The 26,016-nt window shown below is 52.5% G+C and overlaps 10 protein-coding genes across 10 annotated transcripts; 4 read left to right on the top strand and 6 right to left on the bottom strand.

The window, feature by feature from the left end:
• Positions 1-83: 83 nt before the first annotated feature.
• On the top strand, positions 84-1,520 carry NUU61_006592 (F-box protein; the record flags this gene model as incomplete). The annotated part of the gene is made up of 1 exon (XM_056657119.1): positions 84-1,520. One exon carries the CDS (start codon positions 84-86, stop codon positions 1,518-1,520), a length of 1,437 nt encoding a protein of 478 aa, XP_056509919.1.
• A 546-nt stretch (positions 1,521-2,066) lies between these two features.
• NUU61_006593 (beta-tubulin) lies at positions 2,067-3,880 on the bottom strand (the record flags this gene model as incomplete). Its single annotated transcript, XM_056657120.1, has 8 exons — positions 2,067-2,427; positions 2,482-2,816; positions 2,874-3,329; positions 3,391-3,445; positions 3,513-3,554; positions 3,632-3,657; positions 3,739-3,762; positions 3,869-3,880. 8 exons carry the CDS (start codon positions 3,878-3,880, stop codon positions 2,067-2,069), a joined length of 1,311 nt encoding a protein of 436 aa, XP_056509920.1.
• A 331-nt stretch (positions 3,881-4,211) lies between these two features.
• Positions 4,212-5,806, bottom strand: NUU61_006594 (U2 snRNP complex subunit CUS2; the record flags this gene model as incomplete). Its single annotated transcript, XM_056657121.1, has 6 exons — positions 4,212-4,424; positions 4,531-4,686; positions 4,747-4,855; positions 4,918-5,315; positions 5,395-5,514; positions 5,627-5,806. The coding sequence occupies 6 exons, from the start codon at positions 5,804-5,806 to the stop codon at positions 4,212-4,214; spliced, it is 1,176 nt and encodes a 391-aa protein (XP_056509921.1).
• A 446-nt stretch (positions 5,807-6,252) lies between these two features.
• Positions 6,253-7,979, bottom strand: NUU61_006595 (ammonium permease MEP2; the record flags this gene model as incomplete). Its single annotated transcript, XM_056657122.1, has 6 exons — positions 6,253-6,372; positions 6,428-6,659; positions 6,715-7,389; positions 7,455-7,709; positions 7,769-7,833; positions 7,896-7,979. 6 exons carry the CDS (start codon positions 7,977-7,979, stop codon positions 6,253-6,255), a joined length of 1,431 nt encoding a protein of 476 aa, XP_056509922.1.
• A 2,684-nt stretch (positions 7,980-10,663) lies between these two features.
• sskB (uncharacterized protein) lies at positions 10,664-14,775 on the top strand (the record flags this gene model as incomplete). Its single annotated transcript, XM_056657123.1, has 2 exons — positions 10,664-12,417; positions 12,477-14,775. The coding sequence occupies 2 exons, from the start codon at positions 10,664-10,666 to the stop codon at positions 14,773-14,775; spliced, it is 4,053 nt and encodes a 1,350-aa protein (XP_056509923.1).
• A 1,243-nt stretch (positions 14,776-16,018) lies between these two features.
• NUU61_006597 (uncharacterized protein) lies at positions 16,019-17,152 on the bottom strand (the record flags this gene model as incomplete). Its single annotated transcript, XM_056657124.1, has 4 exons — positions 16,019-16,085; positions 16,141-16,498; positions 16,568-16,718; positions 16,787-17,152. 4 exons carry the CDS (start codon positions 17,150-17,152, stop codon positions 16,019-16,021), a joined length of 942 nt encoding a protein of 313 aa, XP_056509924.1.
• A 663-nt stretch (positions 17,153-17,815) lies between these two features.
• On the bottom strand, positions 17,816-18,620 carry NUU61_006598 (mago nashi family protein; the record flags this gene model as incomplete). The annotated part of the gene is made up of 7 exons (XM_056657125.1): positions 17,816-17,830; positions 17,899-18,024; positions 18,079-18,166; positions 18,229-18,292; positions 18,352-18,447; positions 18,500-18,537; positions 18,589-18,620. 7 exons carry the CDS (start codon positions 18,618-18,620, stop codon positions 17,816-17,818), a joined length of 459 nt encoding a protein of 152 aa, XP_056509925.1.
• A 337-nt stretch (positions 18,621-18,957) lies between these two features.
• NUU61_006599 (coatomer subunit beta) lies at positions 18,958-22,057 on the top strand (the record flags this gene model as incomplete). The annotated part of the gene is made up of 5 exons (XM_056657126.1): positions 18,958-19,262; positions 19,332-19,752; positions 19,804-20,193; positions 20,245-21,853; positions 21,915-22,057. The coding sequence occupies 5 exons, from the start codon at positions 18,958-18,960 to the stop codon at positions 22,055-22,057; spliced, it is 2,868 nt and encodes a 955-aa protein (XP_056509926.1).
• Positions 22,058-22,523: 466 nt separating this feature from the next.
• On the top strand, positions 22,524-24,166 carry NUU61_006600 (uncharacterized protein; the record flags this gene model as incomplete). Its single annotated transcript, XM_056657127.1, has 3 exons — positions 22,524-22,635; positions 22,702-22,749; positions 22,845-24,166. The coding sequence occupies 3 exons, from the start codon at positions 22,524-22,526 to the stop codon at positions 24,164-24,166; spliced, it is 1,482 nt and encodes a 493-aa protein (XP_056509927.1).
• A 376-nt stretch (positions 24,167-24,542) lies between these two features.
• On the bottom strand, positions 24,543-25,706 carry NUU61_006601 (ribosomal RNA processing 1 family protein; the record flags this gene model as incomplete). Its single annotated transcript, XM_056657128.1, has 3 exons — positions 24,543-25,405; positions 25,488-25,595; positions 25,658-25,706. The coding sequence occupies 3 exons, from the start codon at positions 25,704-25,706 to the stop codon at positions 24,543-24,545; spliced, it is 1,020 nt and encodes a 339-aa protein (XP_056509928.1).
• Positions 25,707-26,016: the final 310 nt, after the last annotated feature.

Below are 26,016 nucleotides of genomic sequence, written 5' to 3' on the forward strand. Positions count from 1 at the left end.
GCCCACAACGGCGCACCGAATTTGGATCGGGTAAAGGTTCCTCCGAGCCGACCATTTCTCCACTTCCTTACGTCACCCCGGAAATGGCTTCTGGTCCCATCATCGACAAGCTTCCTCGGGAGCTGCTGATCCAAATCTTTGAGGAGGTCAGCAAGCCCCTTCCCGATGGTTCCAACAGCCACAATGCGATTTTGTCCTGCCTGCTGTGCTGCAGACGGTGGCATGATGTGGCCCAGCAAGTGCTGTACCACGAAGTCGTGCTCTATGACAAAACGTTCAAGCCCTTCATTCAAACCTTCTCGCCGCCGTTCATCCTGAGCCCCAATCGGCCTTTGGAGTGGACCAAGTCTCTGACAATCTACGTTGATGCACTTGGTTGCTCAATCACTCCGGAAGGAGAGCGGCTGCACCCCTCGCCAGAAGAGGTCATTGCCTACACCAACCAGACGGTTCTTCCGCTCCACATTGTGCCGCCGATCCTGCTCCAGATGCCAAATCTCACCACCTTCTCGATGATTGTGATGCTTGGCTGCTGCGACTATGATGCCCCCGCGGAACTCATTGGCCGGATCTTGAGTGCCCTGCCGTCCTCCTGCGTCAACCTGGAACTCGACATCGACCACGTCGGGTTCAATGCAGCAGGCACCGGGCTCGCTCACGTCTGCGAGGTGCTCGCCAAGATCCTCCCGCGCCTCCACGACCTCCGCCTGAGCATGGGCCCGATCTGCCCGGCGCTGCTCTGCCCGAAGTTCGATCGCGAGGGTGGCATCCCTGGCGGAGGAAAGCCCTTTGTGCCTCCGGTGTTTCCGCACCTCCGCTCGCTGGTCATCAACTTGAGTGATTTCGGCAACACGAGCCCCTGCACCGAGGACCGCCTCGAGCCGCCCAACGATTCCGAGGGCACTTGCGTCTCAATGGCTCTGCCGATTGCCCTTCGCCAGCTCTGCCTTCTCGGCAGCTTCCCCGTTATCCGGCATCTGTGGCTCGTCCAAACCAACCATGACCAGTGCCCCCGTTCCGACGACCTTTCCCTGTACGACTCCCTGATGCGGCGCAACATCGTGACGGGCAAGACTTTGCTCATGCCCCATGTGGACCTGCCCGGCGCCAATCTCGACGAGCACTGCTACATGATGCGGACCCTGGATGGACGCCAGCTGATCTCAAATGTATTCGACGCTCTCGTCAAGTTCACCGAGGGCTACGCCTGGCAGGAAACTCTTTCTGGTACCCGACTCCCCTCCGCTGTGTTGGCGCCTGGCTCGGCCGCGGATCAGAGACACGCCATCATTGAGGATGAGATCGCCAGTTTTGACGGGGGCTACAAGGCCCACCCTCACGGAAGCTGTGCTCTCTGGGATCTTGAGAGGATGACGGGCCACCGACTGATCTGGGCTGTTGAGCGGGACCAGCTGGTGGATGTTGCGCCGCTGCATGAATGGACTCCGCCCGGCTGGAAGCGGGTCATAGGGGACAACGGGGAAATTGGTCCCTTGGTGCCTGACGACGCACCGAATTAATGGAATGACACTGGGGGATCAGTATGCCACCACAAAAAGGGAAAAAGGATAAAAAATGGGAAGGGGGGAGAGAGAGGGAGAACAACGGTAACATCTCAAAAGCCGAATAGCGCCAGTCATCCAGATCAGCTCAACGAATCACTCTAGCAATGAAATTTCATGGAGGCCTCTTAACTGAGGTATCCTTGGAGTATGCTAAGAAAATTATTATCAAGTGTAAATATGAAGTGTAGACAGACGATAAGTCATTTCGTCAATTGCTTTTCCACTATGTGCTATTCTGACTTGGCGATCACAGCCCAGCCAACAGACAGGAAAATAGAGACAGAAAAAAGGTAAATTAAGAGCGCTCAAAGAAGATACCTGGGCGCGGAGCACAGGCCCGAAGGGTAGAGAATGTAGACTGTTTCGGGGTATTACGGAGAGCAAATCTCATTGCCTGGAGATTGGCCCATTTAGACCTCCTCCTCGAGGCCACCCTCCTCAGCAAGGCTGCACAAAATCGTTAGCTTGCAATCAAAATATTCCAGTGGTACAAGAATCTTACTAGTCATCTTCGCCCTCGGAGATGGAGGCATCCTGGTACTGCTGGTACTCAGAGACCAGGTCGTTCATGTTGCTCTCAGCCTCAGTGAACTCCATCTCGTCCATACCCTCACCAGTGTACCAGTGCAAGAAAGCCTTGCGACGGAACATGGCAGTGAACTGGTCACCGACACGCTTGAACAGCTCCTGGATCGAGGTCGAGTTGCCGACAAAGGTCGACGACATGCGGAGACCACGGGGCGGGACAGAGCAAAGAGCGGTCTGAACGTTGTTGGGGATCCACTCAACGAAGTAGCTCTGGTTCTTGTTCTGGATGTTGCGCATCTGGTCCTCAACCTCCTTCATGGAGACCTTACCGCGGCTGCAGAAGAATCAGCATGGCGTAAAACAGCAGAGAAAAGATAAATCAACGTACAAGAGGGCAGAGCAAGTCAGGTAGCGGCCGTTGCGGAAGTCAGAGGCAGCCATCATGTTCTTGGGGTCGAACATCTGCTGGGTCAGCTCGGGCACGCTGACCTGGCGGTACTGAGAGCCGCCACGGCTGGTCAGGGGCGCGAAGCCGACCATGAAGAAGTGCAGACGTGGGAAGGGAACCATGTTAACAGCCAGCTTGCGCAGGTCAGAGTTGAGCTGGCCAGGGAAACGCAGCGAGGTGGTCACACCCGACATAACAGCCGAGACCAGGTGGTTCAGATCACCGTACGAGGGCTGGGAGAGCTTCAGAGTACGCATGCAGATGTCGTACAGAGCCTAGAAATTAAACGGGTCAGTTTCTGGGGTTCATGAGAATAAAAATTGGGGCCGTACCTCGTTGTCAATACAGAAGGTCTCGTCGGAGTGCTCAACCAGCTGGTGGACGGACAGGGTGGCGTTGTAAGGCTCAACAACGGTGTCGGAGACCTTGGGGGAGGGAACAACCGAGAAGGTGGCCATCATACGGTCGGGGAACTCCTCACGGATCTTGGAGATCAGGAGGGTACCCATACCGGCACCGGTACCACCACCCAGGGAGTGGGTGATCTGGAAACCCTGGAGGCAGTCGCAAGCCTCAGCCTCACGGCGGACGACATCGACAACCTGGTCCACTAGCTCGGCACCCTCAGTGTAGTGACCCTTGGCCCAGTTGTTACCAGCACCGGACTGGCCGAAGACGAAGTTGTCGGGGCGGAAGAGCTTGCCGAAGGGACCGGCACGGACAGCGTCCATGGTACCGGGCTCCAGGTCAACCAGAACGGCACGGGGAACATAGCGGTCACCGGAAGCCTAAACCATGGAAGATTAGATCGGGTCCATTCATTTGCCAACTCGAATTCAATGTACTCACGTGGTTGAAGTAGACGTTCATACGCTCCAGCTGGAGGTCGGAGGTGCCATTGTAGCTAGTTGGAAAAAAAAAAATCAGAGGCCTGTTCCACCTCTCTCAAAATTTCCACGCGTTACACTTACTGGCCATCGCCGTCGAGACCGTGCTCACCAGAGATTTGCTGCCTATATTGCAGTCAGTAAGTTGTCAATTGGTGGAAAACACGGGTTTCTCCCGTGTGTTGGATATCAATGGCACATACCAGAAAGCGGCACCAATTTGGTTACCCTGCCCAAGTTCAATTTAGTTTCCCAGAACACAAATCACTCCCTCGACATCATTGCTCCTCGTCTGGTGATTTGAACTTACACACTGGCCGGTTTGGAGGTGAACCTGGACAGAGCAGGGTTAGCAAGCTGGTTTGTTATTTGAACTGGTGGGGTCTTGGTTCAGGGGCAGGAAACCAGAGGGACGCGTCTGGTAGGGGAGAGAGACTTACAATCTCACGCATTGTGGATGGAGTAGTTGTAGTATTGAGGGTAGATGAGGTTGAGAAAGAGACAGACTGCAGAGAGTCAGGGAGATGGGAAAGAGAGAAGGTGAGCGGTGTGTGTGCGTGGGGATCAACAACGCTGCGTTGGGTTCAGGGGGGAGATGGCCTGAAGGAGAATAGCGCCATCACGGGACCACTCAGCGGCCGCGCCGGCAGGAGCGAACCACATTTGCACTCTTTTGGGTCGAGAGGCGGCCCAACAGTCATACACTTGTATACACTTATACACTGTAGTCCTGGAACACAAACAACTATGATACACGTCTACAAATTGCCCCAGTAGAGGGCATCATTTGGCGGAATTCTCCACCACATGTGAACTCTCCAGCCATGTCCCAAACTCGTCTAGGCGCTGGTTCTCCTCCTCATCCTCGGCATCAATACCACGTTCAGCCATATCCTCAAGGGCTGCCCGCCGTTCATTAGTCTTTTTGAACTTCTCACGGCCTTCAGATATGTATGCCTCAACCCGGGTCCCGCCAAAGAAACGGCCGTCCATAGCCTAAGATAGTTAGTCTTCCAATTTTTATTTTTTTGTTTTGTTTTGTTTTGTTTACGTGATACAAAACAAGAAAAAGGAAAGGAAAGGAAAAGGAAAAGAGACATACCTGAACACATTGCTTGGCAGCCTCTGGCTCAAGAAACCGGACGCTCACCACACCCTCTGGCTCCTTGTCGTAGAGTACTACATTGGTCACTTCGCCAATCTTGGAACACTCGTCTCGGATGTCTTCCTTGATGTCGAGAATAGCTGCTGCGTCCTCCTGTACAACCAGATCAGTCTGTACCCCATAGGAAAATCGAATGCCATCTCTGGGCCATACCTCCAATTCTTTCAGAGTAAACATGTGCTTCAATATCACAGTTTTCTCTTGTCGCAACCTCGTATCCGGGAGTATCGACGGGTCATCATCATCCCAGTCAGCCAATTTGCTGGATCATTGTGATTAGTATGAATACCATCAACTATGCCACCAGACACCGGCAGAGCATACCTGTTCAATCTCTGCGTCCGCTGAATAATCTTCTTTTTATCCCGGAGGTTGGTCTTGACCGGGGCATCCTGTTGACTCTTGAATGAGAAATCGGCCGGCTGCACGCGCATCGGCCCAAGGGGCCCGGGGACCCCTAGTCGGAAATCCGTCTCGTCAAGCATCTGGATAGCCAGATTGACCGACTCAGGCCGGAAGTAGACCACCAGCAGTTCGCCCTTGAATTTGCCATCGTCATCGGTATACATCTTGATGCGGGGGCGGCCACTGTCGATTTCTTCGGCGATCACGCCACATTTCGAGAAGACGTCCCGGATCTCATCGAACTCGACATCCAGGGGAATCGACGTGACAAAGACGGCGGTGTTGACGCGTTGCTTCTTTGGTTTTTGCGCATTGGTCTGGAGAGGACGAAATTCGGAATCAGCACTGTAGAATTTTGCCGGGAAGGGGCTGTATCTTGAAGATTGCACCACGTACATCCTCGCTGCTCGCTTGCTGTTTCCGCTTCTTCCTTTCCCGGGGATCTGTGACTTCGGTTTCATCCACTCCTGCCACCTTGTAGGCTTCTTGCTGCTGCCGAAGTAGATCCTCGTCGACCTGCGATTAAGTCCTGATAAGAATTTGAAGCCATATACAAGAAGGCTTGCCCTTTCGTGGGCTGCGATCGCACAAGGAACGAGGTGTAGAACGAGGCGCATGAAGCTCATACCGTTTGGACCCATCGCTTGATCACCGAGTCAAACACAAATTCCTGGCCATCTTCTGTCTCCAGAATGTATTTCTCGTCTAGTTTCGAGAACGAGATGCGCGGGTCGCTGTCAAACTCGGTAGGGTCCAGCGGGAAGTTGCGCGACGGGCCAGCGCCGTTCTCTGGGCTCGGCGAGGCCATTTAGGCTTGCGATGATGTCTCGGTGTAGATTGGAGGATACAAGTAGACAGAATTAGATAAATAGCCAATGGAGAGGGAGGATTAGAGAGGATGTTGGAGTCTCGCGGGGTTGGATGGGAAGCTTTTGGAGTTGGGGAGCTTCGGAGCTCCTGCGGCTGCGACATCCGTCACATGGACACTCCACCAGCACGTCTACTTCTTTACTTGACCGTTGACTCTACATCTTCACAGAGATTTGATATGATTGGCATTCACATTGAGAAAGGTAGGGTATCGAACTATGGACATGAAAGGAAAAGAAAAAAAGCAAGAAATGGAGAAAGAAAGACAGGCTCTCAGTTTAAGAGCCAAAGAAATCGTCCGGGCCAACACCCATGAGGGAAACCATTCGCCAGTTGCAATTAAGTATTAAAATCCTCCGTCTATGATGCAAATTCTGAGAGACATCAGACCTTCGTGTTGATCTCCTCGGGGGTCTCGCCGGTCGGGGTGATCGTGCGCTTGGAGGTCGTCTCACTGGACTCGATGCCGTTGACAATGTCGCGTCGAACTTCGACATAATCATACTGGGGATGATATTAGATCAAGGACTTCCATGGTTAAGAATAAGAAACAACTTACGGCGAACTCGCCAATCTCGGCGTCATCGATACCCATCACCTCGTCCTCCTCGGGAGCACGCAGGCTTAGGCCCGGGATGAGGTTGAGGATAAACAGGATGATACACGTGCCAAAGAACGAGTAGGCAAATCCAGAAACCGAGTCAGCCAGCTGGTAGCCCAGCTGGATGTAATTGTGGTTGATCCAGCCGCCATCGATCTCGGTGGATCCATCCAGGTGCGCGATATAGTTCCTGTGAGTGGTCAGCGAACGTTCAGATCAAAAATGAGGAAACCAGAAACACTCACGCAGCGAAAAGACCAGTCAACAGGTTGCCAACCAATCCACCAATCCCGTGGACGGCAAAGATATCCAAGGCGTCATCCACCCGCAGGAGGAACTTGAGCTTGGTGGCATAGTTGCACGAAATGGCACCGACCACACCAAAGATAAAGGCTGCCCACGGCGTCACAAAGCCCGATCCCGGGGTGATGGCAACCAGGCCGGCGATAACGCCCGAGCAGAATCCGACCGTCGACCACTTGCGCTCCAAACGGTAGTCAAGCAGACACCAGGTCACACCACCCACGGACGCAGCCAGGTTGGTCACGACGGCGGCCATGACCGCGCGCAGGTTGGCAGACAGAGCAGAGCCGGCGTTGAATCCAAACCATCCCACCCAGAGGAAGACAGTACCAATCACCACGTGGGTGACGTTGTGAGGGCGGTAGTTCAACTCGTGGGTGCCGTGGCCACGACGCTTGCCCAACATCAGTGAATAGGCCAGAGCAGCCGAGCCAGAAGCAATGTGGACAGGAGTACCGCCCGCAAAGTCAAGACCTCCCATGTTGAAGACCCAGCCCGAGGCATTCCACGTCCAACAGGCAAGGGGATCGTAGATGATAGTCGTCCAGATGAACATGAAGACAATGCAGGGGAGCATGCGGCCACGCTCAGCAATAGCACCAACAGCGAGAGCAACACTAGAGAGACCAATGTCAGTTTCCTTTCGCCAGTGGATGTCCCGACTATTGTGGGAAGTACACACGTAATGCATGCGAACATGCCCTGGAAGACCGCGAACAGGATATCGGGGACCTTGTCGCTTCCCACCGATGGGGCAGCCAGAACACCCTTCATACCAAAGTTCTCCAGATCACCAATATATTTCCCAGCCGAGTGGGAGAAGGCCAGTGAGTAGCCCCAGAAGAACCACTGGAACGAGACCACACCGACCGACATGATCGACAGCCAGATCAGGGAGAGTGCCGACTTTCGGCGTGCCAGACCCGAGTAGAAGAAACTAGGAGTTCAGGTTAGCTGATGACCTGACATAAAGTGTGCTGAAGTGTGAATGCATACCCAACACCGGGAATCATCAGCAAGACAAGGGCCGACGAGGTGACCACCCACGCAATGTCACCAGCCTAAAGTTAGTTAGCAACATTATCTTTAAGGATTATTGTCAATGTGGGCTGGAGTAGCATACATTGTAGTAAATGTTGAGGTCATCATGGAGCGAGTCACCTCCGGTGCCGCCGGTGCCGTTGAAGGTAACCGGGTATGCCGACATGGTGCAACCCAGATGAATCGAGGGCTTCAACAAGTAACGTGACGGGAAGATACAACAGCGATATAGGAATGGGATAGGGTGTCCGGCTTATCAGTTCAGGATTGAATCTCAGTGGTTCCCCTGTAAGGAAAGAAAAAGGAGGTTTAAGTTCAAACGTTTGACTCTTCAACCTGGAGAGTGAAAGAAAGTAAGTGAAAAGAAAAGCGATCTATCAACCGTGCAGGGGGGGGGGGGGAATCAACCGAACTAATAAATACTCAGAAAGCGTGACTAGATATTCAAAGCCGTGCTCCACTAACGCTAGAAGACAAGGCTATCGATCCTAGTGATAGTGGAGATGGTCATTACGATTTTAATATGATTAATCTGATCGGACTGATATCAGCAAGCCAAGTCAGCCCAACCCAACTTGTCCCGGGATGAGGACGCATGGGGATTATACTCCACCGACCCGGATACCCGGGGGATTACGGGCCCCAGGTCAAGCTCGACAATCAGCTCGCTCATACAAAGCTCTTATTTCAAAGAAGCTGGTAATACTTTCAGCTGTTTCGGAGATTTCCATATTTACATAGTCAGGAACCAAATGCCCTACTGGGAACTTGCTTACACCCATGCACCTACTTCCAAGGTTAGGTCTGTATCCATGCATCTGGAAGCTGGAAGCTGGAAGATGTGCATTGGCTAGTGAACGATAAGCAGGGGATCTGATTGATAGACTCATTATAGCAATTTAGCGATGGAGACGAATAATGCGAATTCATCGTTTCATTGACTGGCTGTAGATATGGTCTGCCAAAGGACCAATCACAGCCAATCCCTTATCATCGGGTCTTTTTGGAGATTCCTGGTTTCCCCGTCACCTTTTTGTTCCGCTAAATTTAATGCTGCGAAGCCATGAAACCTTGAAATGTTTCATGTTCTTTTGCTTTTAAAAACAAAACCAAAAAAAACCAATGGTTTGCTCACCGGAGAGGCTCTTAGTGTATGTGGCGCCCATGACAGGACGTTGGCCTTATCATCCAGGTATATCTCGGCCAATCACAGCTGCAGAAGGTTAAATGCTCTTATCACTCGGTGCCTGCGTACTTCTGGAGAGCCCAGGGCATGCCAGGGGTCATTTCTTTTATTCTTTTTTAACGCTTGGCCGGTGAATGGTCTCTGACGACATGCTGGACTCGTTGAATGATGATTTACATAGTCCCGCAAATCATAGGGACTTAGGTTGACCTATACATGGTGCTTTCTACATCTCTGGGGCCCTGAAGACCAGCTGGAAGATATTATTGCTTTTGTAGACCCTTAGCAGGTCTTTGGTAAGTATAGGATTGTCTGCCAATGCCACTCTCCCAGTAAGTCCCTGGATGCCACAGCACACTGCATCAATGGACCCAAGAAGAACGCATGGGATGAAACTACACAGCTCATTGCCACGCGGTATTGGAAGTGCCAAGTCGAGATAAGCAGTTGGGCTTCCATTGGCCGGAGTCTCTGGAGGAGTGACTCGACATCCCGAGTCTTGGCATGCTTTGGAGATCACTCCTCTCTCTCTCTCTCTCTCTCTCTCTCTCTCTCTCTCTCTCTCTCTCTCTCTCTTCCTCTATATACCAACGTCAACTTCGAAATTGTGCATATACGCAACTTGGATGCTACTATTGAATCTCCTGGCATGGCATCTTACCCATGTTGCTATACATACAAATACCCTGATCGTCGAGCAGAACAGGTCTATAGTTCAACACCAGACCTGGCCCCATATACCCCATGAAAAGCCCGATCCAGCTTTCAATTTATTGAGGAATGATGTATTCAGTGATCTATAAAATCCTTTTGCTCCTCAATTTTTGGGCCCTGGTAGATCTTCCCCAGAACTCCACTACGCATGGACGCAGTCAGCATCTACAGTATTTCACATCAGATCCACTGATCGACGTGCCCCCGGTTGAGGTGATCCGGAAGTGTCCTTCCTGTGCCAAATTCCAGGCTAGCAGATTTTGAGATGCAGGGATTGTATCCATGGCTTGTACCCACTTATCTATCGTCATTGCTGGGTAACTGTGGAGGGCTTGCAGGCTGGCGATAATCATGACACTCAGTGCATTTGTGTTTCTATTTGATGAAGAACAATTCTCATCATTAAGAATCGAGTATATTAAGAGCCTTGGCACAAATAGCCCTCAAACCATACCAAGTATCTCAGTGATAGACGATATCTCGGGCTTGGTTTTGAGATTGGCCAGTGTGAACTTGCCACCGACAATGAGTTGTTTTTTTTTAAGTTAATTTTATTATGACTAGGTGATAGGGCTTCGGTGGTCTACAATGGTTTGTAAAATGTGCTGTGTACTTGATTCATTTGCACCACCATGCTCTTCGGTCGAAATATAAAAACCGGGAACACACTTGTGGAGATGGATAGTGTGGTGTACATCCTACTACCAGATAGCATTTTATTCCTCATGAATCCCTTGTAAATACTGAACTCCATCAGCCCTGCTGTACTCCTCGACAAGAAATAAATACCAACCAAGGCCATCCACATACTTTGTTAGGCGTCTTCTCAATCGGGCAAGACATGCGGGTGATCTCCGGCAAGCCCGTTGGTCTCCGCCACGCACCGCCACACGCCCCTATCGTTCTTCTGACCCCAGAGCTTTCGTCACTTTGGAGCCACCACACCCATCATGGAGCACCCCGACATCACCAGCCATGATTCAGATGGCTCGGGCTCGTCGGACGAGTACCCTCCCCAGTATCCTCTGCGGACCAACTCCTACGGCGAGACCTTCGACGGTCAGGTCCAAACACCGGCCACCACCATCACGTCGTCCCCGCCATCCCATTCCTCTAGCATGTCTTCATGGTCCGGCACCCCGGGAACCCGGCCACGTGGATCTAGTGTGGGCGCTGCGGCCGCTCTTGAGAAATCAGATGCCTATGCGATGGGCGATCTGAGACCGCAGCGTCCGTCTGCGCCCGTCAGAACCCCCTCCAATACCTATGCCCCTCAGCGGCGGCCTCCGCAATATATCAGCCTCCAGAGCGACCGACAGCGATCATCTTCGTCGAAACGAGGTACTCGACGCGATCCGAACGCCCAGTATCGAGCCCAAGAAAAAGCCTACGTCCAACGCATTCGTGCCAACCCCCAGGCGTGGTACCACCACTTCAACGACGCGCAGGCTACAAACCTGACGGTAGCTGATGCAGACTTGGAGGACCCCTCGCCTTCGTCAGAAGCACCCTTTGATGATGACACCTACGATCCTGATATCCAACTCTTTCTTCCGGAAGATAACCAGCCGACTGTGGAAGAGCTGAAGAACCCCAAGAACCAGGAGCGGCTCGAGTGGCATTCCATGTTGGCTTCTGTTTTGAAAGGTGATGTGGTGAAACAGGAGAAGCAACGGTTGATTGGATCCACGGAATCAAAGCGATCGGCTGCGCAGAATTACGCGATTTGGCTGGGGGTCCGAGCGAGGACGTGCGGCCGAAGTATCGCCCTGCAACGAAAGCTCATTGAGGACGCACGAGGGAGGCTCGCTCCCCTGATTGAGGATGTCATCAACTTCCAGATCAAGGGAGAGACAGAAATCGGCAAGCCGCCGAGACAGCAAGTCGAGGATGTCGTGGAGAAGGTCGAGCGGTGCGAAAGTCTCTACTCGACACACAAGGAAATGGAAGCGGCGAATCCTCGTGTCGCCTCGGAAGAGTTCTACTCAAGCCGTGAGGCTATATTTGCATGGCACAACATTACGGCTCTCATTAACACTGAGTTGGCTGTGCTGCAAAGCTGGGTGGGAAACGATGCTCTCGATTTCAGCAAGTCCAGAACCAAATCCGCCAAAAGCGACCTTTCTGATGATTCGTCCTTCCTGGATCGCATTATGAAGGAGGATGGTTTGAAGACGCTACAAGGTGAACACAGCATGCTGAAAGGCATTGGCGCAGTCATTCAGAAAGCAAAGAGTACTTTGATTGAAAATGCTCAGGCTTTTGCGGCCCGTCACTTGCCGCCGTACATCGAGGAATTGCTCACTCTGATCAACTTTCCCTCGCGGTTGATTCAGGAGATCATCCGCATGCGACTGTCCTATGCCAAGAACATGAAGGATCCGGCCCAACAATCTCCAATACTGGTCGACCAAATGATCTCACAGTTTCAGATTTTGATGAAAGTGGCGGTCGAAATTAAGCACCGCTATCTTACCATCTCGAGACCGGAGCCTGGTTGGGAATTGCCACCCTGTGTGGATGAGAACTTTGATTCGGTGGTCCTGGATGCCATGAAGTACTATTTCCGGCTTCTGAACTGGAAACTGAACGCCAACAAGAACACCTTCAAAGAGGCAGAGATCTTGGAACAGATGTGGGGCTTCTCATATGATATCGGCCGGCAGCTCGAGAGCGGTGATATCGAGGTAGCCGAGCAGTTCAGGTATGGTTACGCTTTGATGACTATGCTCGACCACAAAACCAATGCTAATCAACCTCTAGTGCATTAACTGCAAAGTCACTCCAGCGCCTCATGATTCATTTTGAGCGCGAGCTCGTCCCCAGACCTAATGAAACCGTATCAGATATGGACAAGCGGTACAAGTCCATCTTGGATTCCACTCGCATTCGTCAACGAAAACTATATCGATTTTCCCGGTTCTTATGCCAGTTGTTCGAAAATGCCACTGAGTATAACATCGCGTCTGGTATCGCATACGAATTCTTTGAGGCTCTCTTGGTCTCCGATCACTTTCTTGTCACCTCCAATAATTCGACCGGCCAGAAAGGGGTGTATTTAATTGCCCATCATGCGCTGTGGAACAGACCTGCCGATATTCAAGCTATCCTGGCTACTTCTTTCCGAGAAGAAGATCCAATCAAGGATGCATCCCATACTCCCTACGTCTTGGTTATTCGTCCAGAGAAACCGCTGGCTTGGGCGGGCAAGGAAATGCAAGTGGACTTTTTGGAGCAACCGTCGGATGTGCGTATCGGTAAACTCCGTCTGGTGGTCGAAGGCATGCAAGAGCGGCTGCAGAACGCCCGGATGGAGCTGGCACGGCTCACGGGAATTCATTTGGACATGGCAATCGAACAGCGTGCAAACCTAGCCCGCGTGAACGTGGAATTGAATAAGATCAAGAAGATCTCTTTCAAACTCTCCATGGCCATTATGGACAGCGTGGCCGTGATGAAAAACCAATTGCGCGATAAGACTTGGGAGAACAATGATCTGATCCAGGCTTGCTACGCCTTCGCGACTGAGTTCGGCAAGCGCTCCTCGAACTATGTCGACGCCAACAGACGCGCCATGAACAGTGCCCGATTAGTGGACTTGTCATTGGACTGGGTTTCATTTATCTGTGATGAGTGTGATGCTGCCGACCGAAAGACCTTCAAATGGGCCGTGGCTGCATTGGAGTTTGCAATGGCCATCACGTCCAGCCGTCATCTGCTGTCTCTGAACGAAGATCAATTCGCCCGTCTCAGGTTGAAGGTGGCGGGGTGCATGTCTCTCCTCATCTCTCATTTCGATATCATGGGAGCTCGGTCGTCTCTTGCCGCCCAGGCCGAAAAACAACGAATGGAAGAGCGGGCTGGCGCCCGAAAGATGGGTACTGGTCGAATTCTGAGCGACGAAGAAGCTTCTAAACTTGTTCGCGAGCAGTGGTTTGCGCGGGTGGTAGAAATCGAGGACAGACGAGTCGAAGAGGACGCAAAACGCCAAGCCCTAGGAAGAGTCCTGGAAGGATCCAACGAAGCCGATCGATCTCTTACCGTACTCTCATCCTCAGCTACCAACGTTACTCTGCGATGGCAGCAAGGCCAGTTCATCGGAGGTGGTACCTTTGGATCCGTCTACGTGGCTATCAACTTGGACAGCAACTACCTGATGGCTGTCAAGGAGATCCGCCTGCAAGATCCTCAGCTCATCCCCAAGATCGCCCAGCAGATTCGGGATGAAATGGGGGTGTTGGAAGTGCTGGACCATCCGAACATCGTGTCCTACCACGGAATTGAGGTGCATCGAGACAAGGTGTACATCTTCATGGAGTATTGTTCGGGTGGTTCGCTCGCCAGCTTGCTGGAGCACGGGCGGATTGAAGATGAAACGGTTATTATGGTTTATGCGCTCCAGCTTCTTGAGGGACTGGCCTATCTGCATCAAGCAGGGATTGTGCACCGGGACATCAAGCCCGAGAACATTCTGCTGGACCACAATGGAATCATCAAGTACGTTGATTTCGGCGCGGCCAAGATCATTGCTCGCACTGGCCGCACAGTTGCCCCCGTGGATGGCCCCGTCGGCCCTGGCCACAAGGACCCGCTTCTCGCAAAGGACGCAAACCAGCGCAAGAACCAGAAGACTACCACGGGAACTCCCATGTACATGTCGCCTGAGGTGATCCGCGGTGATACCTCCAATCTGGTCAACCGCCAGGGCGCCGTCGACATCTGGTCTCTGGGCTGCGTGGTTCTGGAAATGGCCACCGGCCGACGCCCCTGGTCCACGCTGGACAACGAGTGGGCCATCATGTACAACATCGCCCAGGGCAACCAGCCAACTCTCCCGGCCAATGATCAGCTAAGCGATCTGGGTATCGACTTCCTGGCCCGATGCTTCGAATGTGACCCCTCGCGCCGCCCTACTGCTGCCGAGCTCCTCCAACACGAGTGGATCGTCTCCATTCGCCAACAGGTGGTCCTGGAGCCCCCAACTCCAACCAGTGAAAGTGGCGGCGGTAGCTACACCAGCTCGTCTGGCTCTACCACCCGTCAGAACTCGACTCAGATTTGATTTAATCTCTGTGTTTCTCGGTTATCTACTTCCCACTGCTCTTTTCTCTCTCATGTTCTGCTGGTGATGACGAAAACAAACACAAAAAAACAACCCCTACAATGCTTCATCTCTTCACCCACGCTCGATTCGGGCTTGATTCTCACTTGCCCTCGTCATATCGCATGTGATACCCCTCTTTTTTTTCTTGTTCTTCTTAACCCGTGTTTCTGCCATTCTCTTGATGTTGCAACTGCTGAAACATCTGTTTTGTTGTTTTCTTCTTTTTTTTTTCATTTCGCATATCTGTCGGGTGTATTTTCCTTTTTCTTGTGTTTTTATTTTTTTCATGTGCGGTTTGTCACGGCGTTATTGGTGTATCATGATGCTCAGGTGTATACGATATGGGCTTGCGCTAGGGTTAGTTATGTCTTTTATGTTTGATGTTGCATTGTCCGCCATAGCATAAATGTATCGCAATTGGATCTCAATCGATTGTTTCTCGGTTCTCAGTCGAGGGCGACATCTACATACTACACATACGTTTACTCCAATACACATCTAGCAGTATGCATGCTCAGCGAAGACTATGGGCCACCAATGATCAAGATTCTTGATTTCTCCAAACAAGACACAGACTAATGAGCCGGTAGCCCAAAATAGTAGACATTCACAGAGATGACAATCAATAATAAAAAGGATGGTTGTCATCGGCAAAGAAAAGTAGTTGGAAAATAGAAGATTCAAGCTAGAGAACAAAGGGTCCAGAAAACCCCAATTCGCCAGAAATGAAAAAACGCCACGTCGTAAATTGCGATATCGTGAAACATGACCGAACAATTTGGAAGGCCAGAGGGTGGGAGTGTTGTCGTATGGAGTCCTGTCTCTCTCCCCCTTGAGGGGGGGGTTTAGATGAGAAGGACAGAGAGGTAGAGGGAGAGGGGTATAGTCGTGTCGGGATCGTCGTGCCACGTCACATCAGAAGATTCACCGACTTATTGGAAGATAATAGTAGAACAGTCGTGGAGAGGAGAACGCCGGAAGAAATAAATGAAAAAGCATCCAGAGAGAATACAGCCAGGTATCAATCCGAGAAAATCCAGTGTTCTCGTCAGGGTAAATAGAAAGCGCCGCTCGGCCGTGGTATACCAAGAGAAGGAGAATGGAGATGGAAGAGGATGAGAGGAACGGGCGTTGAGTTGAGGGGAGATTGATGCATAAGGTCGAGAGATTGTGGAAGCGCCAGCAGTCGAGTTCACCGAACTTAGCGGAACTCGACTGCTGGCGCACATCCATGATCCTCGACATGCTTGAGCTCAAGCTGCTGGAATCTATAAGACAATCAGTATACAGGCCACTCCATGCTTGTCAACGGGTTTCACGAACCGCTCGCTCTTTGCATGAAAGTATACGCCGCTCACGGTTCCTTCGATCTGGTTGAAACAGATATAGTAGAACCCTTCAAAGCTGGCCCCCGAGATTGTGCGGACTCGATGGTCGGGGACCAGGAAATATTCCTTCCACCTCATGAATATATGCTCGCGCTGAGCAAAGTTGCGGTAGGTGAAGTCGGCTCGTTTGGCCTGCTTGGCCAATGGTCGCCATGCGGGAAACCGAGACCAGTGGTGCATGTCTGTTTTCTCCGAAGCGCCCCATTCCTCATTGCGAGTCTGAAACGTATGCTTAGTGCCGATAATTTCGCCTTCAAAAAATGTGGTCAGGGTGGGATGGTCTTCGGTGAGTCCTGGGATGATAGAAAATTAGCATCGATACAGAACTCCAAAGCAGACCGTTGCGCGTTAGTATCACCAACCTTGTATGCGCAGATAGCCGCACATGTAGGACTCGGCCATATCAACGTGTTTAATCTCGACGTCCACATTGTAAACTTGGCGATCCGATTGCTGCGTGCCGACGAATTTACTGCCTGAACGAAGAAACGACGAAGTATGATTGGGCAGGAGCTGTGACAAGAAAAGAAAATCAGTCAATTGGGTGGCGCGGCGCTTCATCGAGTTGGGCCGTTACCTACCCGAACATTTGAAAATTCATAGTTCAACAGCGAGGAATTCGGTGGCGTGACGGGCGACTGGCTGCGAGGGCATGAGGTCTCAGTCGGAGAATTAGATCTCGCGGGCGCTGTATCTTCATCTGTGCTGGGCATCTTCTGCTCCACCTTCAGCGGATCGGTCGCCAAGAGAGCAGTACCATCGTCGGAGCGACTCAGCACAGACGGTGCAGTTGCGCTGTTTGGTGAGAGGGGATTATCGAGAGGATCGCCAGGCGAGTCTGTAGACTCGAGGGAGTCTCGCCAGGCCGGGATCCTGTCGGTGTCTGGGGGGCAGGTGCGGGTGGAGATCGCCTCGGCGATCGAGGCGTTATCACTCGGAGTTGGCATTGAGGGCGGATCAAGGAGAGAGAAGAGCAAACATCAGTTCGAAGCGAGATGAAACAAGAGCAAATACCCAAGCCAGGAATTCTGAGGAAGGGGAAAATGGATCCTGGACGACCCAGAGCGAAGAAGAGTCTTTTTGAAGCGAACCGGGGTCAGGCGAGCGCGGGGGAGGCGCTGTTGCCTCAGGCACAACTCGGTATGTACTTAGGGTATACGCCCACCGGTGCGGCATTCGGTGCTATAGTAGAGGTATTGCCAGGTACCATTTCTCGCGAGTATTTCCCAGGATCCGATTCTTATCATATTTTACCTTTGCATGGTCCCGTGGGCAAATATTCCTCTCGAAGCAGTTCTACCGCGTCTACCGCGTTTATACAGGGGGAAATATTGATTGCGTCACTGTAGGAATCTGCCTGCAGAAGGCAAGCGCTAACAATCCCCCAGAAAGCTCGGATGGGGATGCTAGAATGAATAGGATTGAAAAATATCCATTTTGATCGCCAATATCAATTGGCCAATTTGGTATCAGTTCCATTGTTGCGGTGCCAAGTGTGGAGCCCGAATTTTGGTATGGAATCCTCCATAAACGCCCGGCAAGTATCGTTAAAATAAGAAAAAAGAAAAACAACCCAAGATTTGCAGTCCTCTAGTACACCGGAGTTTTTTTTAGATGGGTTTGATCTGTCAATTGCGGCAAACCAAAACAAGTCAGAGCCATTCCAACCACATGGAAACAGAGCGGACAATACCTTGAAGTGAAGAGAAATCAGGGAGAAAACGAGCGCCTTGAGGTCCTGCACCAAGTAGTAGAAAACTCGCAGTCCCTCGGGGTCGGCTGATTCGGTCACATCCACCAACGAGCCGATTTTCGCAGTCTGGACATATGATCAGAGATCTGGTCGGCAGCAGTCATGGTGAAATGAACCTACCTCGAAGGAAATGTGCTCATTTCCAAGACGGATCTCCAATTCCTGACGCCCATCCTTGTTCTTCTGGGGCCATTTCGAGTCATCTTCCCTGGGGTGGGGTTAGAACACTGGTCTTTGATGGCATAGATCTTCCTTGTTTTCGGGCCGTACTTAAGAATCTCGCTCTCCTTAATGATGCGCTTGACCTCTTTGATCATGGCTTCGCTCACACACACTGGACACTCGTCAGCTTGTCTGCGCCTCCGCCTGAGAGCTCCGCTGTCCATTACATACTTTCTTTGCGGATGAGCGAGTCATTGCGGTAGTTCGAGTTGTTCGCATATCGTACTGCGGCACTGTTTCCTTCGGCGATGGTGCGGACATCGAATTCTGGTGGGCAGTCAGCGCGAGTCGCGGGGAAATGGTGGGCAGAAGACCTTACCTAGAAACTCATGTCCGAACCGCCCAGAGTGACCTGAGCTGCAAGGGCTGTCAGCAGCGGGCCATCTGGGCTCAAGAAATCATCCTTACTAGTAGCGGAGGTAAAAAGGCTCGTTCGACATGGCGAATGGAAATGGAGACTTGGTGCGAGTCCAGCGAAGTTGCCGTTCAACTGAAACCTTGGAAAGTGGCTGGCTTAGTCATCCACACAGACGGGCCAGCGTAGACAAGTTGATGGTCCGCCCCCCATTGCGCTTCACCACCCGATGATTTCCAGGTCGGCGACGGGTGTTGGTTTATTCTAATTGCCTGTTCTTAACATTGGCCTGGACTCCTATCTCTGGGAGAACTAAATTGGTATGTCCTGTGTTGCCCCGGCGTTTTGTGGTGCCCCAAACAATCCCCAATTGACAAGTTGCAGCTCTCCTTCGTCCCCGGCCGTCCCCCCAATCCACCACCATGGCGTCCTTCCTCGAAAATGCATACAGTCTGGTCCATCAAGACAATGTTGCCGACCAGCCCACTCTGCAGGAGCTGAAACTGCAGTTGGAGAAGGGCAATGATGAGACCAAGATGGAGACCATGCGGTCGATTGTTACGATCATGCTTAACGGCGACCCCATGCCCCAACTCCTGATGCACATCATTCGCTTTGTGATGCCGTCCAAGAGCAAGTCACTGAAGAAGCTGCTGTATTTCTACTACGAAATCTGCCCGAAGCATGACTCGAGTGGCAAGCTGAAGCAAGAAATGATTCTGGTCTGGTACGAACATCCACTCCCCCCGCAGGCTTGGCCCCGTGGTCTTTTTGATTAACGTATCTGGATATGTAGTAACGGCATCCGAAATGACCTTCAACATCCCAATGAATACGTTCGAGGCAACACCCTTCGTTTCCTGAGCAAGCTCCGCGAACCTGAACTCATTGAGCCGCTCCTGTCCTCGGCGCGGGGATGTCTGGACCACCGCCACGCCTACGTGCGCAAGAATGCGGTTTGGGCCGTGGCATCTATCTTTCAGCACTCCGAGTCCCTCATTCCCGACGCACCCGAACTCCTGCAGACTTTCCTTGAGTCGGAGACCGATGGCACCTGCAAGCGCAATGCCTTCGCCGCGCTTATGTCCATCAGCCACCAGAAGGCGCTGGAGTACCTGCGCGCTACTTTTGACACAATTCCCAACACGGATGAACTCCTCCAGCTTGCGGAGCTGGAGTTCCTGCGCAAAGATGCCGTGCAGAACACTTCGAACAAGGTTGGTCGGCCAATCGCAAATGACGGAGTTGGATCACTAACGAGACAACAGTCGCGGTATCTTAAACTCATGCTTGAACTCCTCGACGCCCCAACCAGCACTGTGGTCTACGAAGCTGCCACCTCCCTCACTGCCCTCACGAGCAACCCGGCCATCGTCAAGGCCGCCGCGAGCAAGTTGATCGAGCTCGCCATCCGGGAAGCCGACAACAACGTTAAGCTGATCGTGTTGGACCGTGTGGACCAGCTGCGTATTCGTAATGAGGGAGTACTGGATGATCTGACCATGGAAATTCTACGTGTCCTTACCAGCCCCGACATTGATGTGCGGCGCAAGGCCCTCGGTATTGCATTGGAAATGGTCTCGAGCAAGAACGTTGAGGAAATTGTCATGCTGCTTAAGAAGGAGCTTGCCAAGACCGTGGACGAGCAATATGAACAGGTCAGTGTTTCAGTCTTCCTTGTAAAACTCCTAGACTAACGTTATCTACAGAACAGCGAATACCGTCAGCTGTTGGTCCAGTCAATACACAACTGTGCCATCAAGTTCTCCGAGATTGCTGCCAGTGTGGTTGATCTGCTGATGGATTTCATTGCCGACTTTAACAACAACTCCGCCGTGGATGTGATCTCGTTTGTCAAGGAGGTTGTGGAGAAGTTCCCTGACCTGCGTGCGTCAATTGTTGATCGATTGGTCTCGACTCTGAGCGAGGTTCGGGCTGGTAAGGTCTATCGCGGTGTCCTCTGGGTTGTTGGCGAATATTCCTTGGAAGAGAAGGATATCCGGGAAGCCTGGAAGAAGATCCGCGCCAGCCTGGGCGAGATTCCCATCCTGGCATCGGAACAACGACTGCTCGACGAGGTTCCAGACGACAGTACACTCCTTCAGGAGCAAGCCAACGGTCAAGCTAAGGCGGCCCCTACCGGGTCCCGAAAGGTGCTGGCTGACGGCACGTATGCGTCGGAGAGCGCCCTCACCAGCCAATCTGCCGCGGCTGCTCGCCTCGAAGCAGTCAAGGCCGCACAGAAGCCGCCCCTGCGTCAACTGATCTTGGACGGTGACTACTACCTGGGCACTGTGCTCTCGTCAACTCTGACCAAGCTCGTGATGCGTCATTCCGAGGTCTCGCAAGATACCGCCCGCACTAATGCTCTCCGTGCCGAGGCCATGCTCATCATGATCTCAATCATGCGGGTTGGCCAATCGCACTTTGTCAAGGCCCCGATTGACGAGGATTCTGTTGACCGTATCATGTGCTGCGTGCGCTCCCTGGCTGAGTTCTCCGAAAAGAAGGAGCTTGAGACAACTTTCCTGGAGGATACTCGCAAGGCATTCCGCGCCATGGTCCAGGTTGAGGACAAGAAGCGGGCCGCAAAGGAAGCCGTGGAGAAAGCGAAGAGCGCCGTGCAAATCGACGATGCCATTCCCATCCGGCAATTGTCTAAGAAGAACACCGTGGAGGGCGCCGAAGAAATTGAACTGGACCTTGCCAAAGCCACTGGCGGTGACACGGTCGTGGAGAACGTCTCCTCGAAACTGAGCCGGGTGGTCCAACTGACCGGATTCTCTGACCCTGTCTACGCAGAGGCCTACGTCACCGTCCACCAGTTTGACATTGTGCTGGATGTGCTCCTGGTCAACCAGACCACCGAGACCCTGCAGAACCTGTCCGTGGAGTTCGCCACCCTCGGGGACCTCAAGGTTGTCGAGCGGCCGTCCACTCACAACTTGGGCCCACGAGACTTCCTCAATGTCCAGGCGACCGTGAAAGTGTCATCGACCGACACCGGTGTCATCTTCGGCAACATCATCTACGATGGGGCCAGCTCCACCGAAACCCACGTTGTCATCCTCAACGACATTCATGCCGACATCATGGACTACATCCAGCCTGCGCAATGCACCGAGACCCAGTTCCGGACCATGTGGACTGAGTTCGAGTGGGAGAACAAGGTCAACATCAACTCCAAGGCCAAGACTCTACGTGATTTCCTCAAGCAATTGATGGAGAGCACCAACATGGCATGCCTGACGCCCGAGGCCTCGCTCAAGGGTGATTGCCGGTTCCTGAGCGCCAACCTGTACGCCCGCAGTGTGTTCGGTATGTCCTTGTCCCGTCAAACTCCTGATCCGGCGCGATTGCTAACTATATTTCTTTTTAGGCGAGGATGCGCTGGCGAACCTGAGCATCGAAAAAGAAGGAGATGATGGGCCGATCACCGGCTTTGTGCGGATAAGAAGTCGCTCCCAGGGCCTGGCGCTGAGCCTGGGATCCCTGAAGGGACTCAAGGCGGCAGCTACATGAGTCGATTTGTTTTCCAGCGGGTTGCGGGGATCTGTTCCCTTTTCTTTTTTTTTTTTATTTTCGCCTGTTTTTGTGTGAACCCTGTTCATTTGAGACGAATTTGTTTACTTACATGTCTCCTTATTGTGTACGAGGTGAGGTTGCCTCATCGGGAGTAGAGGATAGAGAACAATCAGGGATTTGGACCCTACACTGGGTAGTACAAGCCTATTTATAGCCCGCAACAAGGAGAACAATTATATGTCTTGGTGTACGAACTGCATTGAAGACTCAACCTCGGATGTGCAACCTCGGAGAGTTGGGGGTCTGCAGGGGCCACCGATCCACAACCGGAACTCCACGGCCTCGGGTTCTTTTGTATCTTCAACTTCTGTATTCTTACCCTTAATATTGTTTATACCCCTTTTTTCCTCTGGCGCATATCGAATATGTGCTGATTCTTTCCCAATTACCCCTAATTTTAAGAATGTCCATCCCCAATTCCTCAGAACAGCAGGACACCCCGCTGCACGACTCGACCCTGCTCCTCGATGGTCCGGTCTCTTTGACCCTGGGTAGTGACTCGCTACTGATAGTTGGTATGCGCTGCTCTCTTCCGCCTCCGCCTGAAGAAACAACACATACTGATTGCTAAACTGGGGCAGACGACGTTCACAAATCAGGCCGTGGCTGCTGCGGGTTATGCAGGTCCAGTGAGTAGCTTGTTTTACCCCTCCGGTGATCGCGACAAGTTGATCAATCCCACCCCTTGTGCTTCGGAGAATTGACCAAGCGTTTCGCTCTCTAGAAACCAAGACCACGCACACCATTGCACTGCACAATGTCCTCGGTGCCGAAGTTAACCCCTCCGATGTCGAGATCACCTTCGCGCAGCCCGCAACCAAGAACGATGTCACCGTGACAACAGTGCGATATTCGATCAGCGAGAAGGAGAAGTCAACCGTGGAGAAGTGGGTACAGAAGCTGCTCGACCTTGCCTATGGCACCGCGCAGCGCAGGAAGCGACTCAAAGTCCTGGTAAACCCCTTCGGCGGGAAAGGAACAGCGGCAAGTCTATACCAGACATACGCGGCGCCGGTCTTCGCCGCGGCCAATTGTGAGCTCGATGTGCAAAACACCGAATACCGCGGACATGCCACCGAAATCGCGGCGCAGCTCGACCTTGACGCGTACGACGCGATTGTATGTTGTTCGGGGGACGGTCTGCCATACGAGGTGTTCAATGGGCTAGGCAAACGGCCCAATGCCCGAGAGGCTCTGGCCAAGCTCGCGGTGGCGTTGCTTCCTTGTGGCTCCGGGAACGGGATGGCGTGGAATTGCCTGGGGACGGGTAGCGTCTCCATTGCGGCGCTGGCAATCGTCAAGGCGGTGCGGATGCCTCTTGATCTAGTCTCGATCACTCAGAATGATACTCGCACTCTCTCCTTCCTGTCGCAGTCCTTTGGTATTGTCGCAGAGTCGGATCTGGGCACCGATCACATCCGGTGGATGGGCGCCCACCGGTTTACGTACGGGTTCCTGATCCGCCTGCTGCGGCAGACAATCTGGCCCTGCGACCTGGCAATAAAAGTGGAGATTAATGACAAAAAGGCGATTAAGGAACACTATACCGCATTTGCCAACCGCCCAGTGGACACCTCTGCGGACCGCGGCCGTATCGAAGCTGCAGAACAGTCGCCGGGGCTTCCAGAGCTCCAGCATGGCACGGTCCTGGGAGAGCTCCCTACTGACTGGGAAATCGTTCCGGGCACCACAATGGGCAATTTCTACGTCGGCAACATGGCGATCATGTCCAAGGACACCAATTTCTTCCCGGCATCGCTTCCAAATGATGGACTCATGGATGTCATCACCATCGATGGGACCATAAGCCTAAGTACGGCGCTCAGCATGATGAACGAGATCCCTACCGGCCGCTTCTTCGATATGCCCGACGTCAAGCTCCGCAAAGCAACCGCATTTCGTTTGGTGCCCCATGAAAAAGAAGGGTATATCAGCATCGACGGGGAACAAGTTCCCTTTGAGCCCTTCCAAGCTGAAATCCACCAAGGCTTGGGTACGGTGCTGTCCAAGTCGGGGCGAATTTACGAAGCGGATGGCCCGCTGTGATTCCGAACTGATCATTCTGTCGGCCTTCCATGGCAAACAACCGGTGCAGGACTGCACATGGCTTTTGGATTCTGGTTTTATATTCTGCGCTCCCTCGTGTTCCCCGGGTCTTTGCAATCCCCCCTTCATGATACCCTCACGCTAAAGACTCGGCACTTCGTCAATGTACGTATATTGTTCTGGTATGCTTTCCGCTGCCTGTCCTTGCTGTCAGGAGCGTAGTTGATGCTTCGGTGGTCCGGCTGTACAATACACAGTAAAGAGATGATATTGATACACCGTATACTCCATAGCTGGCTTTTCTTTTCCGAGTCATTGCTTATGATGTTTCAGACCCAAAATGGGCCCTGGATCATATTGATGCCATGCTAGTTGCTCAATCGTCCCCGAAACCACCCCATTCCTGCTCACTCTCCTCCTCGTCTTCCTCGACCTTGCGAGTCCGGACTCCCCACTCCACCAACCGGTCGTCATCTAACGCCTCTGCAGCCCGCGTCCGCAAAGGCTTGTAAGGACTCTCGGTGCGCAGCTTCTCCAGCGGCCGTAGCAGAAGCTCGATAGGCACATCGCCCTTGATCTTCCGGTTTTGGACTGGCTCGCCATCGCTGTTCTCAGCCTCGGCGCCCTCATCCCCGAGCTCCTCAAACTCTAGGACCTTCTCCAGCTCGTCGACCCAGAGATCAATGAGATGGTAGCGCAGCCCGTCCGGGCCATGCGGCATAGGAACGGAGTTCGGGTCCTCCTCGTCGGCGACGGGCTTAGAAGGCTGATCCGGGTCGAAGTTGACCGGGCACAGCGGGCCCTCCTCGATGATGGCGATATACGCCGAGAGATCCGCCCACTTAGCGTCGTCTTCTGATTGTTTTTGGTCGTCATCGTTCTCTTGTTCCGTGGCAGGTGTACTACCCTCGGCCTGTTTCTTGTGCTTCTTCCCACGACTGCCCTGCTTCCCTGCGTCTTCTCTCTTGCGCTTTTTCCCGTCGCCGTTCGCCTCTTTCGATCCTGATCCTTTGCCTCCGTTCTTCACGAAGATCTCGAATGCAACCCCGACATAGCACCGAATCAGAAACAGATACTTGTCCAGCCGCAGCCGGTCCAGCGAGTGGAAATCCCGCCCGATGGTAATCCAAAACGCGCGGAGGAAGCGATGTACCGAGGAGGGCGGGAGAGACGGGACGAGAGAGGAGAGAGCGCGGGCGAGAGCTTGTTGGGTAAGAGGTCTATCGGAGTGGTAGAAACCTGAAAGAGAGAGCTCATATTAGCCGCATGAACTGAGAAACTCCGCTTGGAAGCGGGGAGATTATATAGGAATCGCGCATACAGAAGAACAGGCCCTTCCACAGCTTCAGCAGATCCAGGAGGGTCAAATCGGTGCGCGAGCGCAAAAATAGTGTTAATGACTCGAGAGCCTTGTCCCGGATTTTTCGGTCTGCAGATTATCCTCTTCATTAGCAATTGCGGGCGCTTGCGACGGGGACAATTTAGTCGTACCGCTCGAGGCGAGCTCCCTCACAAAGGGAGTTTTCTGTATATCCGCCATTGATGGGGCAATTGAGACTTCAGGTAGGGGATTCCACCACAAGGTATAGAAATCAATTACCGCAGAATCCGGGAATTGGCCCGGAAAGTCACTGTCGCTCCAAGTTGCATCACTCGAATTATTATTTTTTTTTCTTTGCGATAGCATGTTTGCACTGTTTGGTTGTCCAATTAAAGGCGGTGAATGATATTATTGCCTGAGGCATGAAGTCATCAATAAGGCAACAAGGCATTTACAAGGCCTCCATCCAACGTGCATCGCTGCAGGACACCTTAACTTCATGGATCGAAGCCCTGATTCGTCATGGAAT

Source organism: Penicillium alfredii (genome assembly GCF_028826965.1).
Source record: "Penicillium alfredii strain IBT 34128 chromosome Unknown utg000009l_segment0_segment0, whole genome shotgun sequence".
Taxonomy (NCBI): Eukaryota; Fungi; Ascomycota; class Eurotiomycetes; order Eurotiales; family Aspergillaceae; genus Penicillium; species Penicillium alfredii.